Source organism: Procambarus clarkii, chromosome 8 (genome assembly GCF_040958095.1).
Source record: "Procambarus clarkii isolate CNS0578487 chromosome 8, FALCON_Pclarkii_2.0, whole genome shotgun sequence".
NCBI classification, from domain to species: domain Eukaryota; kingdom Metazoa; phylum Arthropoda; class Malacostraca; order Decapoda; family Cambaridae; genus Procambarus; species Procambarus clarkii.
The window spans coordinates 52,355,879-52,375,878 of record NC_091157.1 but is presented as its reverse complement, the minus strand read 5'-3'; the positions used below and the strand labels follow the sequence as shown (position 1 = coordinate 52,375,878).

The window sequence follows — 20,000 nt, the reverse complement described above, 5'->3', positions numbered from 1 at the left end:
AGTAATATATATTTACACAATCATCAAAATTGAAAACAAATCAATGTAAATTATGTAAATACTGTCATTTTGTTTCTTTCAGAGGATTGAGGGAATCATATTATTCAGAGAGTGTCTTTGCTGCTGACAATGATGTGACTAATCACCTTAACCATATAGAGAGCTTAAAAACAAAGGTAAATATTATGTATACAGACTTTGTAAACTGTACATAGATTTTATATTTTTATTTATATATACAAGACTTTTTACATTCTTGTACAGCCACTAGCACGCATAGTGTTTCAAGCAAGTCGTTAATCCTATGTTCCCCAGAATATAACCCCACCAAATCCATTAACAACCAGGTACCCATTTTACTGTTGGGTAAACAGGGGGGGGGGGCCATAGTTAAGGGTTGATGCCCAGTAAATCTTCCAAGGCCAGGATACAAACCCAGGACAAAGCGCTCGCGAAACGCCAGGCGAGTGTTCTTAACCCACTACACCATTGGGAAAAGACAGTCATGATGTCTTACAGTTTACAGAGTTAATATATATATTATAACGAGTAGTTAGGTTTTTTTAACCCACAGGCAAGTCAACAAGTAAAACATAGAGTACTCAACGTTTGTCAAGAGCTACATGCACCATATAAATGGTGATTTTTGGGGTCTGAAGCCATATTGAGTAAGATGCTATATTTCTGTTGGTCTATATCACTTTCATATAACCCATCAGGTTAGGTTCTTTTCATTATTTATTATATATTTTATATATACTGTATTTATATAATATATATATATATATATATATATATATATATATATATATATATATATATATTTATATATATATATAAATATATATATATATATATATATATATATATATATATATATATATATATATATATATATATATATATATATATATAAATATATATATATATATATATATATATATATATATATATATATATATATATATATATATATATATTATATAATTTATATATATATATATATATATATATATATATATATATATATATATATATATATATATATATATATATATATATATATTATATAATTTATATATATATATATATATATATATATATATATATATATATATATATATATATATATATATATTATATAAATATATAATATATATCATTTACATTTGATTTGCAGAACAGCCAAAATTGTGGTGTCTCGTTGTGGAAAGCGGCACGAAACGAATCGTATACACACAAATCCCTGGACCAGACTGGCATAAACCTTGCATCATGCCGGCATGGTGTAATTCTCAAAATGTGCAATATGACTCGTGGTGAGGTTTTTGGCTATGTACACTATCTCCATATAAATTACTTCGAAAGTGCCAAGTACATCTGCCAGGACATCATATGCCAGTACAGTACTGGCCATGGGCCCTGAAAATTCAAGAAAAAAATAAAAAATTCACCCTACTGGAGACAAAGCCGTTCCTAGGGGTTTTGCATGCAAAAGCACATGCATGGTATTGCCAGGTAAATAATTATCATTTGTCAAAGTAACGGGTATAAATGTAACGTTATTTTAGGGTTAAAAAGCTATTAATCAGAATAAAGTATTTAGTCATAATTAAATTTTTGAGCAATCGACTAATATTCTTTCCTTGTAATTATTTTACAGTGTGTTACATCTTAATTATAGGTCTTGTATGGAGGACGCTGGCAGCATGGAAGTGGTTTGACCACAGGTGAAGAAACCGAGCAAATTTTCAGCTACAGTATATGTCGCGGTACAACAGTACCACCAAAAACATGTTGAAAGCCGGTTAGTTTATAGTGCATTGTTACAATGAGGAAGGTATAATCTATTAAAACTTGTTAGTGATATTTATTATGTGTAATGAAGATGACTTCAGTAACTAGCAACACCTGGTGTCACCCTACAACTTTGTGTATATGAATTGGATTTGATTAATATAGCAAGTAAATTATAGATAGTATAAAAGTGAATGTTGACCAGATCACACACTAGAAGGTGAAGGGATGACGACGTTTCAGTCCGTCCTGGACCATTCTCAAGTCAATTGTGATGAGGAAGTAGAGACAGGCAATAAATAGGCTAGAGAGAGCTGAGGAGCAAAGTAAGGTGTATTTTAGGGGATAGTAATAATAATAAGAGCTGCAGATGGCCTATTGGCCCATACGAGGCAGCTGCTATTATAACCACTGAATGAAAAGGAGATAGGAATAAGAACTAACACACCAACAAACTAACACACTTCGTAGCAATCTAGTTCACAGTGCTCTTCAAAAAAAAAAAAAAAAAAAAATGCTCCTCCTGCTGCTGGTGTCTACTCTATTTCCTGTTCATCTGGTACAATACTTTGGCGAAACTGGCTGTACACTGAATGACAGACTTAAAGCACACAAGAGAAGTGTCAAGTCTGCAGACACTAACAATGCTCCCTTCTGCCATGTGAGGGATTCTAATCATCCCATAGATTGGTCTTCCTCCAAAATAATCTTTCCTGCCTCTACTCTCCACAGACGCCGTCTTGTTGAATCGGCTCTAATACACAATGTACCCAACATGAACTTGAGTCCTGGCTTTGTTGCTGTGGACTCTTCCCTTTCACAGTATATACTCAAATGCTGTAATCTTTCTAACAAACGTGACCTAACATAAGCTTACCCCTTCCATTTATCTATCTTTTCTTTCTCTTTCCTTTTCTTTCACTCTTCTCCCTTTTTTCTGTTCATTGTCTTCTCCTACGCTCCCTTGCTATCGTCTACTTATTCCTATCTCCTTCTCATTTGGTGGTTATAATAGGAGCTGCCTCGTATGGGCCAATAGGCCCTCTGCAGCTCTTATTATTATTACTATCCCCTAAAATACACCTTACTTTGCTCCTCAGCTCTCTCTAGCCTATTTATTGCCTGTCTCTACTTCCTCATCACAATTGACTTGAGAATGGTCCAGGATGGACCGAAACGTCGTCGTCCTTTCACCTTCTAGTGAGTGGTCTGGTCTACATACTTTAGCCACGTTATTGTGACTCATCGCCTGCATAAAAGTGAATTATTTTCATTTTACATATTCATTGAAGGGAGTTATTTTTTGTCCCTTTTTTCAGAGCGTGAAGAAGAACTTAGTGAATCTTCATTTTTTTGGAACCAACGTAAACATGACTCTTTAGCTCGTGTTCTAGCTTCAAGATTTTGTAAGGCAAGTAATTTGCTTTATTCATTGAATATATGCAACAATGATCATGAATCACTAATATAAGTGCACAGGAAAAAAAAAACATTCAAAAATAAAAATAAAAATAACATTTACTGCCATTAAACAGCCTTCATCAGCAGTTAGGCTCGTAAGGATTGTTTTTTTTTTTTGTAATATCAAAATATTAAATAAAAATTGCAACATTTATTATACTAACAGGGCAGTTTTTCCTCCTGTTGATAGGCAAAAGAAGCTGCAGAGTTAATAAGAAAGGAGTTAGCTGACTTATCTCTTGATGAAAAACAACTTCATAAGAACATAAGAACATAAGAACAAAGGTAACTGCAGAAGGCCTATTGGCCCATACGAGGCAGCTCCTATTCTATAACCACCCAATCCCACTCATATACTTGTCCAACCCGTGCTTGAAACAATCGAGGGACCCCACCTCCACAATGTTACGCGGCAATTGGTTCCACAAATCAACAACCCTGTTACTGAACCAGTATTTACCCAAGTCTTTCCTAAATCTAAACTTATCCAATTTATATCCATTGTTTCGTGTTCTGTCCTGTGTTGATACTTTTAATACCCTATTAATATCCCCCCGGTTATGTCCATTCATCCACTTGTAAACCTCTATCATGTCACCCCTAACTCTTCGCCTTTCCAGTGAATGCAACTTAAGCTTTGTTAATCTTTCTTCATATGAAAGATTTCTAATTTGGGGAATTAACTTAGTCATCCTACGCTGGACACGTTCAAGTGAATTTATATCCATTCTATAATATGGCGACCAAAACTGAACTGCATAATCTAAATGGGGCCTAACTAGAGCAAGATATAGCTTGAGAACCACACCAGGTGTCTTGTTACTAACGCTGCGATTAATAAATCCAAGTGTCCGATTTGCCTTATTACGAACATTTATGCATTGATCCTTTTGTTTTAAATTCTTACTAATCATAACTCCCAGATCCCTTTCGCAATCCGACTTCGCAATCACAACACCATCTAGCTCGTATCTTGTAACTCTATCATCATTACCTAACCTCAGAACTTTACATTTATCAGCATTAAACTGCATCTGCCAATCCTTTGACCATTTCAAAACCCTATCTAGATCAACTTGAAGTGATAGTGAGTCCTCCTCCGAATTAATTTCCCTACCGATTTTCGTATCATCGGCAAATTTGCAAATGTTGCTACTCAAACCTGAATCTAAATCATTTATATATATTATAAACAACAGAGGTCCCAGGACAGAGCCTTGAGGCACTCCACTTACAACATTTTCCCACTCTGACTTGATTCCATTTATACTAACTCTCTGTTTCCTTTGGTATAGCCATGCCCTAATCCAGCTTAATATAGCACCCCCAATACCATGAGACTCTATTTTTTTAATCAGTCTTTCATGTGGCACTGTATCAAAAGCTTTGCTAAAGTCAAGGTATACAACATCGCAATCCTTACCACTATCAACTGCCTCAACAATGCTAGAATAAAAAGATAACAAATTTGTTAAACATGAACGGCCATTTATAAAACCATGTTGCGACTCAATTATTAATTTATGTTTTTCAAGATGAAGACGAATTTTATTTGCTATTATAGATTCGAGTAACTTTCCCACAATAGACGTTAGGCTAATTGGTCGATAGTTAGACGCAAGTGATCTATCTCCTTTCTTAAAAACTGGTATCACATTAGCAACTTTCCAAAACTCTGGCACTCTGCCTGACTCTATTGATTTATTAAATATGGTTGACAGTGGGTCACAAAGCTCCTCTTTGCATTCTTTAAGCACCCTAGCAAACACTTCATCCGGCCCTGGGGATTTGTTTGGTTTGAGTTTTACTATTTGTTTAAGAACATCCTCCCTGGTAACTGCTAAACTCGTCAACCTGTCCTCGTCCCCACCCACATAGACTTGTTCGGCTGAAGGCATATTGTTAAGTTCCTCATTAACTTCTCATCTAGATTGCAGAGTTAACCAACTTAGCCCAGAGTTTAAATAAAAGGTTTGCTTGTAAAATATATAGTAAGAAACACTGTTTTGAAATACTCTTATATATTTTAACAAGGTTATTGTACTGTAAAATCAATGCAGTACCATAAATCATAAAATTGCCAAAACATTTCTTTATTATTTTAATTGTTTAGTTCTTGTACAATAATTGTCAGCCATCATAAAATGCCATTATGACCATTGCCTAAAAATTTAAGTTAATTTTTTTTTAATTAATCAGGGTCTTTACATGTTTGAATTTAGTAAACATTATAGTAAACAGTATCCTCTATTCTCAACAGATCAGTTTCTCAAAATGATGTTCAAAAGGGGATAGAGTTAGTATGTGACTCAATTAGAACCAAGAAATCCCACATATCCAGTGTAGCAGGTATGTTAAAGCTTATGTATAAGTTAGGGACTGATAAAACAAACAGAAATCTTCTAGTGTTTGTAAAATACTTCAAGAAAACAATGACTTTTTTTTTATCTAAACACATCTAATGTCATTTATTTCTAAGGTAGATTTGTATGGATACCATCTCACTTAGGTGTTGTCCTATGTAATTATAGGTAATTGTCAAAATTAAGTTGAGATATCAATATCTATGGCAGGTGCCTGCAGGTAATGTATCTGCCAATGGAAATCATTCCAGTTGTAAACTATGTGAACAAAAGCTAGGACATACTGTCTATCACTATATATGTGATTGCCCTGTTATCAATGACTTCAGAACAAATGGTATGATGTACTTTGAGTTTTGTTATTACTTCATACACTCAGGAATATTGGAAGATATTCTTGTGCTGTACCCCGATTTTGTTAGTGGAGGCTAATAGATCAGCCTTACATTTCATATTCTCTCCAGATTCCATGTATGACTGGCTGTCCTGTGAGGTTTTTGATCTACACTGTGGTCTTTCATACATAATAGGATAGCAGCACATTGCTGTGTATACCTAAGCTTGTTAAAAAAAAAGTGCTTGGCAAATATTTATGTAGTGTGTTCTGCTACTTTTGTATAGGTATTCACTACTAAGTATATACAAAACAAATTTATCAACTATAATCTTATTTACTAGTAACAAAGTGTTTCTTTCAGTTTCAAGCAAAATGAGATCACGATACCGTGCAAAGATTGAAGCAGACAGGAAAAAGTTGAGGGAACTGATAGCGGTCTACAATGAAGACAATACAGAAAAACTTAGTGTGGACATTGATGAAGAGGGCAACTTTCCATGGTATAATGACACTCCTCAACCAACTGATAATGGTAAGTATATTTGGTTATTTTTCTGTGCATATTGGCCTTGTCAATGAGGATAAATATTGTTAGCTACTAACATGTTAATTCAAACTTACTCATTATGGTAATGGACAAATGGAAGTCCATGCCTAATTTATATTTTTAAGATAATAATATTAACAAGATACTTTAAAAATGATTACATATGATTGCATTGTTGTTGCATAATACATGCATCCTACAATGACAGATTTGTTCATGTTCCTTATTAAATAATTTACTTTATATTTTATTTATGAATATTTTAAGTTACTCTTCAAGAAAAGAGAAATGCTGCAGAAAAGCTGCATATGTACAACAGGACTATGGAAGAACAAAATGTCATTCAACTGGAAATGAAAAGTTACTTGGATTTCTACAGAAAAAAGCTTGAGATAACACAAAGACTTGATGATGTACAAAACAAAAGTGCTCCACCCTCTTGGATAATTGAAGTTAGTATCAGGTATCAATATTAACTTAATTACTCCACTGAAATAAATGTTATTGCATTATAGCTACTTGGTAATTATTTTAACAGGTAGCTTAATCATTGTTGTTTGTGTCTAAGCTAAGTAAAATTAGTAAAAGCATTTTGTAGACACAAATTGTAATATTATCATTATCACTTTTACTGGTTAAAGTTTAAATGAAACACTTGTTAGGAAAACAAACATTTAATTTAAAAAATGCCTGAAATAATGATGTGTGTTTGTTTTACAGGAACAGGGTAAATACTCAATAAAGAAGTCATCATTCCAGCATGTAACCAGTGGACTTACGGCCCTCTTGCTAAATATGAAAAAATTGTATCAAATTAAACTATTTGAGGCAACTAACCTGTTTTCTGAAGACAGGGAAGTAGAGTACAACAAATTTCAAACAGTCAAGATTCCGAGGATTCTGAGACCGAAAGTGACAACAGTGTAGTCAGTATTGAGTCACAGACTGACAACGAAGAAATGGAAGAAACACTCTTCCCTTTGATTTGAGTAGCTTTAAGTAGCAAAGCAAAGAGAAAATAACAAGTATTCTCTACCCCTGGGTTGGCAAATGTTCTTTGCCCAAATCATCGTCATGTTAATTTTGCATCCTTATGTTGCTCAAGAAAGATTTGTTTTCAAATTAGTTTTTATTTTTATTAATTACCCTCAAAGTTTTGTTTAGTTTAGAAATGCTTATTAAATAAATTGTAGTTGTAGTTATGTGCAATTTCTTTGCTTTCCTTCAAAAAACACACACAAAAAAAAGGTAAACATGAAAAATGAGTGCCCAAATGAGATACAGAAAACTTTTTTAGTATCAGTAGTTGACAAATGGAATGCATCAGGAAGTGATGTTGTGGAGGCAGACTCCATACAAAGTTTCAAGTGTAGATATGATGGCCCAGTAGGTTCAGGAAACTACTTCATTTGAGATGATGCTTTCTAGCATTACGTAAGTAATGAAGAAATATGATATATTTACTCACTATAATGTTGGTACTGAATGTAGAACATGGAAATACACATTTTTACTCTGAAATAATCATATTTTATAACGAAATTATACGAAACTTAACTCGCAGTTCAACACAGGAAGTCTACATTCTAAGCCTGGTAGCACTCGAAATTATTGACAACACTGAAGTAGACAGCTTAATTATTTCTGACTCCCTTTCTTCACTACGAGCAATAAACAGTTTGCAATCATGTAATAACGTGCTTGTCTTGGAAGCTAGACATAGATATATAAGAATACTTAGCAAGAGGGTAAATATAAAAATGTTGTGGATTCCTTCTCACATTGGCATGCAGGAACATTACAATAAATAAGCCTCTGTATCTCTTTCCACTTCGGCTCACAAGATGGGTATAGGGTGCATAATAAATGCGCTAAAGAGAGAATGTTATGGCTTTGGGTAATTAGATGATTCCAATTTTGCTATAAAATTATGTTAGTTTAGAGTAAAAATAAGTTTTTTTTCATGATGTTCTACATTCAGCACCAACAATATAGTGAGTAAATATATCGTAGAGTTTCATTACTTACGTATACTGTACTAAGAAGCTTTGGGTAATTAGACGGACTGCCACACACCTACCTACCTACCTGATTTACATGAGGTTTTGTCATATATACCAATAACATAGATGAAAATATTACAAACCACATCATCAAATTATAATGTAAATTATAATTAAATGCAAGATCTTGTATATGGGCATAACAATCCACGTCACAAGTACTAAATTAACAGTACTACTTTACATAAAGAATATTAAATGTTTATTCAGGTAAAAGTTCTAATAGCAGATTTGTATGGCATAATTAGGGGACATGCATGATTTTGGGTAGTAGAACCCCAAGCACATGTACAATAAAATTAAGATAATGGCAAATGGCAAATTGTGTCTGAACTCGGGGAGCGAGAGCGTGGCGGCTCGATGCGGTCATAGTCTGCTGTCTGCTCTGTGTCGAAGCTGTAGCGTCTTGGGTCGATTAGAACTGTACACGCCGAGTACTACATTGTTGAATGGGGAAATTGTACTGTCCTCCATTCCTCATATCGCTTGCTTATATGGTAATTACACCTCAGCTCCCTCCAACAAGCTGAGAAGAGTATTACCTGTAATTGGGGAAAGGATTGTAGCTTCTGTAATTAGTGCTAATTAGTTATGCTATTAAGATAATGAGATAATGGAGCGAGTATAAGGATTACCCGCTACAGCATTTTAATACCAAGCAGAGTTATGCCATGTGCGGGTAGGCGATTCCACGTCGGGTTTACAACCCTATGGGTGAAAGCATCTTTGGTTTTCTGTCCTACATTGTGGTTTCTTGAGCTTGAATCCGTTGCTCCTCGTTCGTGTTACGTCTGACCTTTTGAAAAAACTGTCCGGATTGACATCCTCCAAATTTAGTATTTTATGGGTTTCTATGAGATCCGCCCTGTCATGCCTGGTCTGCAGTGTTGTTACCCTAGTGGCCAACATCCATTCCTGATACGAGAGATGAAGCTCTGGTATGATTTTTTTTAATTACCTCTTCCACTTGTTGAGCAATATTATTGTCCCCTAACTCCCCTTGCCACTTCGGGGGGGTATAGGGTGTTGATGTAGCTTCAGGGCACCAATCCCCCCAGCCACAGGGCATGGCGAGAAGGCGAAATGATGCATTCTGACTCAAACGCCCTTTCCTTCATCTATCTGTTGTGAGGTAGTGCTGTCAATTTGGTAGTTCTGAAGTGGATTGTTGTGGCCCACATGTAAGGGCTAGCATTTATCGACATTAAAAAGCATTTGTCAGTCATCTGACCATTTTTGAAGTTCATTTAGATCACTTAGTAAGGTCTCATTATCACCTTCAACAGGTGATAATGGTCCAGGGATTTTCTGAAAAGGAGTTTCACTGACAAACATAGTGAATTTGCCAGTTCAGTTCCTTTACGACTTGGGACTGAAATACATTCACACTTTGGGCTTTTGAGTCTTTTTAGTTTGTCAATGCTCTTCCTGATTGTGTAGCGTGTAATTGGTATTTCCCTTAATTCATTCTCTTTACCTCCGACAAACATTTGTGTCGGTGATGGGATGTCATTCAAGCTTTCTAGTGTGAACAGTGATGTAAAGTATTCGATCAGTGTGTTTGCTGCCCTTTTATCGTGCAACTTAAAATTAACATTGTTCAGCCCGTCCTCCAAACAAAGATCCAAAAGTGATTCCATGCACCCGCCAAACCCCCTGTTTATGAATGAAAAGCGGTTTACACACGACTCACAACTGCTGACGTTCGAACATATCCGGAACAAGTGCTTCACTGACGAAGTTTGTTCGAATCACAACACTATCAATGCTTCACCCACGTACTACAAATACAAATAAACGCCAACAGAACCTAAACATCTGACCTAACCTATCCTATGCCTATATATACACAAAATGCCAATATATTATAATATTAATTTATACTTGAGAAAATTCCCGTTTTGAATGAACAGCATGTTAAAATTTATGAATGCGTCTGTGGGGTCGACCGCTGAATGTAATGGACTAGAGTCGAGGATGGGTTGCATTGTTAGTCTCATCTTTTATGGGTCATACTCTGCTGTAATGGGTTTTTGTTTGGGTTTTACTTCGTATATATTTGGTCGAAACGCTATGCGTATTAGTGGCTTTGGGTATTGTATTTTAAATTTAAAATATTTGCCCCAAGGAGAGAGTTTATTGGGAGTACTTAGCTGTGTCATTAGGCAGATAATTAACTATACAATTTGCTGTGCTCCGTCCTTTAACAAATCCATTGACCCACATCCCCTAACCTGCGTATTTTGTGCAATAGTCGGTTTCGGATGATCCTTTCGAACATGTTGCAAGTGCATGACATGAGACTGATAGGTCTGTAATAACCAGGGTCATTGGGTTTCGGTATGGGAACAATTATTGCATGTTTCCATTGTGTGGGCAACACTCCACTTAGGAATGACTTGTTAAACAGGTGGAGTATTGGGTTCCCAGACACTTCACCAGCGCATTGAGTATGTCGTAGGTGATGCCATCCTCACCAGGTGCTGTAATTTTATCCTTTTCATAGCCCCCTTTACTTCCTGGGTTGTGATTGGTTCCTCATACTCGTCATCACTAGATTGTGCTCTTGTTATCCTAATCCTTCTGTCATTTTGTCGGAGGAGCTGTTCCCTGCTTACTTATGCAGGGAGGGAGGAGGATGATGCTGCATCACTCAACTTGTGTATTAGTTCTTCAGCCTTACCCTGGGGGTCTTTGTGAGCCGCAGGCCGGGCTCTGTCCCCTTAGCTATCTGAATTTTTGCCAACACTTGTCTTGCAGATGTTTCTATTCCAATAGAGCTAGTGAACGCTAGCCCTTGTCTTTCCCTTTGTAACTCATCTGCAATGTATGTACCTTTACCTGAATTGAAAATCTAATCTAAATCTAAATCTAATCTATATGCTTAGAGATATGCAAATGCGAGAGTATTAGAGTGAAACCTTTAAAATACTGAACAATTTGGAGGATATTGATTCATTCAATTTCTTCAAAAGGTCAGATGTAACACGAACAAAGAGCAAAGGTTTCAAGCTCAACAAGCCACAATGTAGGAGTAACAACAGATGCTTTTGAATACATAGGGTTAAGAACCCCATTGAAACTGCCTACCCAACGAATTCGTAAATGCAAAAATTCTCAAGAACTTTTAAATTCCAGCTTGAAAAAAATTATCAGGACAAATGTGGTTGTCACATATACATACTGTTCTTAAAATATTTCCCCATTTTGCACCCGCAAGATAACGTACAATTTTAAAGGTTGACGAATGTTAATTTTTTGTTTGCAAAGCTGTTCACTTGAGACAGTTAAGAAAGTCCCAGCTGTGTCTGGGTACAAGTGACAGGATGAACGATGAAGGGTTTGCTTCCTATTGGCAAGCTCCTATGGTGGTGTGTCCACTCACATGATGAGTGGCACTGCCCAATACTGTCACTATATTCATAGTGACAGTATTGGGATGGACAGTATTGGTGAGTCCAGTCACAGGATGAGTGGCGCTGCCCAACAGTGTCACCATGGTGACAGTATTGGGCTCTTAATCTAGAGATCTTGATCACCACTACAATTTTGACCCATTGCTCCACTTTCAGCGCCTTAGTGTGGCGATCCACAGAGGAAATGCTCACTGCATCCATGGCTCCAGCCTGCCATCTGAGGAGCTGGAGGAACTCTAGAACCTGTGATGAGTAGCCTTGTACAAAGCATGTAACCAATGTTGTAACCCTTTTTGTGTAATGAAATATTAAAATAAAGTTACACACATACTAAAAGAATAGGGTGGTAGACAAGATGAAAGTGTTCAGTGAGGATCCACAAGGTCTTCTCTGAGTACTCTTTATTTTCTTCTCCGTGGCTGTGTCCCTACATTTGCACAAGAGGTGGTACCCCTTTTAGGTTTAATAAAAAATTACATATATAAATATATATACAAATATATATATATATAAATATATATATATATATATAAATATATTATATATAAATATATATATATATATATATAAATATATATATATATATATATATATATAAATATATATATATATATATAAATATATATATATATATATAAATATATATATATATATATATATATATATATATATATATATATATATATGTCGTACCTAGTAGCCAGAATTCACTTTTTGGCCTACTATTCAAGGCCCGATTTGCCTAATAAGCCAAGTTTTCCTGAATTAATATATTTTTTCTAATTTTTTTCTTATGAAATGATAAAGCTACCCATTTCATTATGTATGAGGTCATTTTTTTTTTTATTGGAGTTAAAATTAACGTAGATATATGACCGAACCTAACCAACCCTACCTAACCTAACCTAACCTATCTTTATAGGTTAGGTTTGGTTAGATAGCCGAAAAAGTTAGGTTAGGTTAGGTTAGGTAGGTTAGGTAGTCGAAAAAACAATTAATTCATGAAAACTTGGCTTATTAGGCAAATCGGGCCTTGCATAGTAGGCTGAGAAGTGCGTTCTGGCTATTAGGTACGACATATATATATATATATATATATATATATAAATATATAAATATATATATATATATATATATATATATATATATATATATATATATATATATATATATATATATAAATATATAAATATATATATATATATATATGTCGTACCTAGTAGCCAGAACGCACTTCTCAGCCTACTATGCAAGGCCAAATTTGCCTCATAAGCCAAGTTTTCATGAATTAATTGTTTTTCGACTACCTAACCTACCTAACCTAACCTAACCTAACTTTTTCGGCTACCTAACCTAACCTAACCTATAAAGATAGGTTAGGTTAGGTTAGGTAGGGTTGGTTAGGTTCGGTCATATATCTACGTTAATTTTAACTCCAATAAAAAAAAAATTGACCTCATAAATAATGAAATGGGTAGCTTTATCATTTCATAAGAAAAAAATTAGAGAAAATATATTAATTCAGGAAAACTTGGCTTATTAGGCAAATTTGGCCTTGCATAGTAGGCTGAGAAGTGCATTCTGGCTACTAGGTACGACATATATATATATATATATATATAAATATATATATATATATATATATATATATATATAATATATATATATATATATATATATAATATATATATATATATATATATATATATATATATATATATATATATATATATATATATATATAAATATATATATGTCGTACCTAGTAGCCAGGACGCACTTCTCAGCCTACTATGCAAGGCCCGATTTGCCTAATAAGCCAAGTTTTCCTGAATTAATATATTTTCTCTAATTTTATTCTTATGAAATGATAAAGCTACCCATTTCATTATGTATGGGGCAAATTTTTTTTATTGGAGTTAAAATTAACGCAGATATATGACCGAACCTAACCAACCCTACCTAACCTATCTTTATAGGTTAGGTTAGGTAGCCGAAAAAGTTAGGTTAGGTAGTCGAAAAACAATTAATTCATGAAAACTTGGCTTACTAGGCAAATTTGGCCTTGCATAGTAGGCTGAGAAGTGAGTTCTGGCTACTAGGTACGACATATATTTTATATATATATACTGTATATATATATATAAAATATATATATATATATATATTTTATATATATATATATTATATATATATATTTCATATATATATATATATATATATATATATATATATATATATATATATATATATATATATATATATATATATATATATAGATAGGAGCATGAAATAAACTCCTGTGAAGGTGTCCAACAAGGTGACCCCTTAGCCCCCCTCCTTTTCTGCCTAGCTATCAAAGAGGTCACTGATAGTCTGACAAGCGAGCTACACATCTGGTACCTGGATGATGGCACTCTCGCTGGAACCCTGGAAACCATTTTGGAGGATATAAGGAAAATCCAGGAGCAGGAAGCAGCCTTAGGCCTCATTCTCAATGCGTCCAAATGTGAAATAATCTCCAGCAACCCAGACATCACTGGGCAAATACAAAATGTTCTTCCAGAAATTCTCGTTGTCGAGCCACCGGACTGCACTCTCTTGGGTGCCTCCATTGGCCCACGAGCAATCGAGGAGGTCCTGGATGCAAAAATCACTGATCAAAAGAGAATGCTGGACAGGATTGACAAGATTGATGCCCATGATGCTTTCTTTCTCCTCACAAGATGCCTGTCTCTCCCTAAGTTGACCTACTTTCTGAGATGTTCTCCATCCTACAGCAGCCCTAAGTTAAATGTGTATGACACCCTTCTGAGGTCCATGCTGGTGAAAGTCCTTAACCTGCCATTGGACGACTCTCAGTGGGAGCAAGCAACCCTTCCTGTAAGACTCAGCGGCCTTAGTGTCCACACAGCCTCCCAAATTGTTCTACCAGCCTTCCTTTCCTCCTCCCACGCATCGCACGACCTCGTCATTTTGGGTGAGGTGATATGCGGGTATAAAATGAAAGCTGTTTAAATCATAGCATAAGTAAGAACTCTGTTTAGTGTTTGCAGGTTATAGTTGTGTGTGTGTAAACTAAAATTCTTTGAAAATGTAATAAGTTATTACAAAACGCGTTCAAGTATCGCGTCAGACTAGAAATAAAAATGAATTTTGGAGAATTGATTTTTCAGTTAACATCAACAGTGAAAAGAAACATAAGAAATATTGAGAAAATTCGTGTTAGAATTATTAATCTTACTTTTCCGGTCATATTTAATAATATGTCTAAAGGAAAGACTGCTACCAAAGTATACTAATATATATATATATATATATATATATATATATATATATATATAACTGTGCTTGGGGACCCACCACCCTTAATTACCCCTACTCCAAATTAATCAACAAAAATCTGAAATTACAACCATCACACAGAAATAACCTGCACACGTAAATAACATCACATGAAACAAGAAGGTATGACAGGATGTGCAGAATACCCCCGTTGAAAAGCAGAGGTGCAACAGGAACTTCTGAGAGAAGCACACATGTGCAGTATGTGCAGTACCACACCCAGGCTGTGGTACTGCACATACTGCACAAGGATGAATTGATAAATTAATATATGGACTACTGACTTTAAACACAAGTTTATTGATTTTATTAAAAAAATATATCATATATGTTACATAAATACTTAGGAATTTTTTCATAGAAATTATATTGTTCTGTAAAGGAAGTAAGATTGATGGGAGTCACCTCTGACTCAATTACATTATCAAAAAATAGTTTATTATCTGCTATCAGACAAATTGTGCGTTATTTTCTTCTGAACCATCATGACTTGCCCTCTTCCAACAGATACATCTTCCTTCTTGACTATCTTCAAATTATTTCTTTCTTCTTTTCTATTTGATGGCTTCAAAATAATGGACGTCTTCGACCCTTCTAAGATATGATCTTTGGGAACCCTGATGAAGGTACTTGCTTCAGCAGTAAGTAGACACTGATGTGCTGAAAATGTGGAAAACATAACATATATAATAAATATTTATTTCTTGCAAAAAACAAAACACCAAAATCACAGAAATTTGGAACCATAGTAGTCTGTAGACAGAGGCCACCAGGCATTACAACAATCGGTAGACAGAGACCAAGAAGGGCAATTGTGGTGCCACAATGGTTTCCAAGAATCCTAGCATAGATTATTTGAGTTAAAATTGGTTTACTTTTACCAAGGGGCCATTTGGAGGTAGGCCCACCCCAGTACCCAGTGTGTGTGTATTCTTCCAAATAGTGTAGAGGTGCCATAGGCACAATCAGAGCACTGTATAAACATCAGAGGTCCGCGGTTGTTCAACGTCCTCCCAGCGACTATAAGAAATATTGCCGGAATGCCGGACTACCATGATGGTGAAATATGGATCTCAGAGTACAATCTTTTCAAATGTGATAGGAAACACCGGCTTCAGGGTGGGGTCAGCCTCTACATCAAAGACACACTCATCTGTACTGAGCTGCTAAACACCTCAAATGATATGGTGGAAGTGCTGATAATCAAAATAGAGATCCTAAATGTACTTATTGTCTTTGTATATAAGTCACCGGAGGCAAACCCTCAGCAGTTTAAACACCAACTAATGAAAATAGAACACTGCTTGGAAAACCTCACAAATCCAGCTCCGAACATCATCCTGCTTGGGGACTTCAACCTACGGCACCTGGCTAATACAGTAATATCAGAAAGAATACCAGGAAGTAGCCTAAATGAACAGGCACATGCAAATGACCTGCTACGGATGTGCGACAGGTTTGCCTTAAACCAGCAAATAAAAAAATCAACTATAAAGAACACGCTGGACCAAAATTTTCACTAATAATGATGAATTGATCAGGAACATAATGATAACAAATACCTGTTACTCAGATCACAACTTAATTGAAGTTATGACAACCATGGGGAATAGACCTTCAAAACCAGTCCAGATTCCCGGTGGAGGAGATTTCAGCAAATTCAACTTCAATAATAAATAGATAAACTGGGAGCAAATAAACAAGGACTGCACAGAAATAAACTGGGAAGAACAGCTAGAAAATGCATATCTGAACCAGTGCCTGGAAAAAATAAGCTCAGTAGCACTAAAAATATGTTTAAACCGCATACCCCTAAGAAAAAAGAAGAAGAGATGCAGATTGGAACGAGAACGTCGTTCCCTATATAGGCAAAGAAAGCGAATCGCGGAACAACTTGAGTCGCACCCTATCTCAAGAACGGCGAAGAAGGTTATGTAGAGAAATAGAAACAATTGAACTCAAGCTACAAGAATCATACAAAACCCGGGAGAGGCAAAGAGAGCAAAAGGCCATCAGTGAAATAGAGGAATCCGAAATATTTTTTCTCCTATGCAAAATCAAGATCAAAAACCACATCTAGTATCGGGCCCCTGCGAAAGGGAGATGGCACTTTCACCGATGACAACAAAGAAATGAGCGAGCTATTGAGGAAGCAATACGACTGTTTTCTGCGAGCCATTAAACGCACTAAAGATTTCTAACCAAAATGAGTTTTTCATGGATATGATACCAACATCAAATCATATATCAGACGTCACCCTATCCCCACTGGATTTTGAAGAAGCCATAAACAGTATGCCTATGCACTCTGCACCAGGCCCGGATTCTTGGAACTTCATATTCATCAAGAACTGTAAAATACCACTATCACAGGCCCTCCACATTATGTGGAGACAAAGCCTAGATACTGGCGTTATCCCTGATATACTAAAAACAGCAGAGATAGCACCACTTCATAAAGGAGGAAATAAGGCAGAGGCAAAAAATTAGACCGATAGCACTAACATCGCACATCATAAAAAATTTTGAGAGAGTGCTAAGAAGTAAGATCACAAAATACATGGAATCACAGCATCTGCATAACCCCGGACAACATGGTTTCAGAACAGGGCGCTCTTGCCTGTCGCAGTTGCTGGACCACTATGATATGGCATTAGATGCTATGGAAGACAAACAAAATGCTGATGTAATTTACAAAGATTTCGCAAAAGCTTTTGATAAATGACCATGGTGTTATTGCACATAAAATGCATTCAAAAGGAATTACCGGAAAAATAGGTAGATGGATCTACAATTTCCTGACTAACAGAACACAATGTGTAATAGTCAACAAAATAAAATCCAGCCCATCAACCGTGAAGAGCTCAGTCCCCCAGGGTACTGTGTTTGCTCCAGTACTTTTTCTCATCCTCATATCGGACATAGACAAGAACACAACCTATAGCACTGTATCATCCTTTGCAGATGACACTAGGATCTTCATGAGAGTAGGCAACATAGAGGACACAGCAAACCTCCAATCAGATGTAGATCAGGTCTTTCTATGGGCTACAGAAAATAATATGGTGTTTAACGAAGATTAGTTCCAGCTCATGCGCTATGGACAAAATGAAAATATAAAAACGGCAACCACGTAAAAAACTCGAGCAAATCATAACATAGAACGAAAAGGCAATGTCAAGGATCTGGGTGTACTCATGTCTGAAGACTTTACCTTTAAAGAACATAATAAAGTAGCCGTCACAACTGCAAGAAAAATGACAGGTTGGATAACAAGAACTTTTCACACTAGAGATCCTATACCGATGATGATACTTTTCAAAATGCTTGTGCTCTCTAGAGTGGAGTACTGCTGCACAATGACAGCCCCTTTCAAAGCTGGAGAAATTGCTGACCTGAAGAGCGTGCAGAGAACCTTTACTGCTAGAATCCACTCAGTAAACCATCAGTAAAAATTATTACTCAGTAAAAAAAGTAACACATCTAAACTATTGGGACCGACTAAAGAGCCTAAATCTGTACTCCCTTGAGCACAGGCGGGAGAGATACATAATAAATTACACGTGGAAAATATTAGAGGGGCTGGTCCCGAACCTGCACACAGAAATAACATCACATGAGACCAGAAGACATGGCAGGATGTGCAGAATACCCCCATTGAAAAGCAGAAGTGCAACAGGTACTCTGAGAGAGAACTCTATCAACATCAGAGGCCTGAGACTGTTCAACACGCTTCCGCTACACATAAGGGGCATAACTGGCAAACCCCTCAGTGTTCAAGAGAACTGGATAAGCACCTCCAAATTATACCTGATCAACCAGGCTGTGACTCATACATCAGGCTGCGAGCAGCCGCATCCAACAGCCTGATTGATCAGTCCAGCAACCAGGAGGCCTGGTCGACGACCGAGCCGCGGGGACGCTAAGCCCCGGAAGCACCTCAAGGTACTTGCCCTACCATCTACATGATTTGATGCTCTGCAAATACAGCACACATCAATTCATTGCACACTTATATAATAATTATTTGAGAATATATAACAAGTACTTTATATTTAAATTATTTTTTTTTATATTTGTAGCTATACAATATTTGTATCCCTGGTTTCCATACAGTATATTCTAAACAAAATATATATTAACAAAACACATCACAACAAATAGTTGACAGCTGGTAGACTGCCAAATAACAAAAAGAGCTTTGAATATATGATCAGATATTCTTGAGATGGGACAGGAACCAAAGACTCGCCAGGTCCAAAAAGCACACTTGAAGCCTCCCCAAAACCTCCATTCATTCATTCACAAACTTCTCCCAAGACCATCATGAATTAATGAATGAATGCATGATGGTCTTTCCCCCAAGACCAAATGATCCAAGGTATGATCCAAATATTGAAATATATTCCCCAAAGATCAAAATATCCAAGATATGATCAAAATATTCAATCAAAACTAGTGACATCAAATCAGCTTATAGAGTGGGTATCAAATCAACAGGAGGGTATAAATAACAGGAGAATTTGAGTTAAACTAGATAGCTGCTTCCGCAAGTTAGACCTTTTCAAATCTGCAGTCTCTAGTAAATCAAATGTTTATGTGAATAAATGTCTGACCAGGTTCAGACAAAATCTCTTATTTAAACTGCGGGGTTTCTGGAAAAATTCCCCT

At 35.9% G+C, this 20,000-nt stretch overlaps 2 protein-coding genes and 1 long non-coding RNA gene across 6 annotated transcripts in view; 2 read left to right on the top strand and 1 right to left on the bottom strand.

Moving 5' to 3' along the window:
• The first annotated feature begins 1,761 nt into the window (after positions 1 to 1,761).
• On the top strand, positions 1,762 to 3,515 carry LOC123770371 (uncharacterized). The gene is made up of 3 exons (XR_011225933.1): positions 1,762 to 1,807; positions 3,117 to 3,208; positions 3,449 to 3,515. It is a non-coding gene; the product is annotated as an uncharacterized lncRNA (long non-coding RNA).
• Positions 3,516 to 5,192: 1,677 nt separating this feature from the next.
• LOC138359412 (uncharacterized) lies at positions 5,193 to 7,763 on the top strand. Its single transcript, XM_069318549.1, has 5 exons — positions 5,193 to 5,229; positions 5,519 to 5,607; positions 6,320 to 6,490; positions 6,773 to 6,957; positions 7,226 to 7,763. The coding sequence occupies exons 3-5, from the start codon at positions 6,331 to 6,333 to the stop codon at positions 7,430 to 7,432; spliced, it is 552 nt and encodes a 183-aa protein (XP_069174650.1). The 5' UTR covers positions 5,193 to 5,229; positions 5,519 to 5,607; positions 6,320 to 6,330; the 3' UTR covers positions 7,433 to 7,763.
• A 7,846-nt stretch (positions 7,764 to 15,609) lies between these two features.
• Positions 15,610 to 20,000, bottom strand: part of LOC138359395 (glutamic acid-rich protein-like) — a 15,042-nt gene continuing 10,651 nt past the window's right edge. For all 4 annotated transcript variants that reach the window (XM_069318536.1, XM_069318542.1, XM_069318534.1 and 1 more), the window contains one exon: positions 15,610 to 15,989. In XM_069318536.1, the coding sequence (XP_069174637.1) occupies positions 15,769 to 15,989 (221 nt within the window). In that variant the 3' untranslated portion in view covers positions 15,610 to 15,768. The remainder of the gene's footprint in view (positions 15,990 to 20,000) is intronic.

Excerpts from the sequence above, each read along its gene's own strand:
- LOC138359412 (XM_069318549.1), top strand. The coding sequence starts at position 6,331 with ATGAGATCACGATACCGTGCAAAGATTGAAGCAGACAGGAAAAAGTTG. Across the intron at positions 6,491-6,772 it reads TCCTCAACCAACTGATAATG|TTACTCTTCAAGAAAAGAGA; the intron begins GTAAGTATATTT and ends GAATATTTTAAG. Across the intron at positions 6,958-7,225 it reads CACCCTCTTGGATAATTGAA|GAACAGGGTAAATACTCAAT; the intron begins GTTAGTATCAGG and ends TTTGTTTTACAG.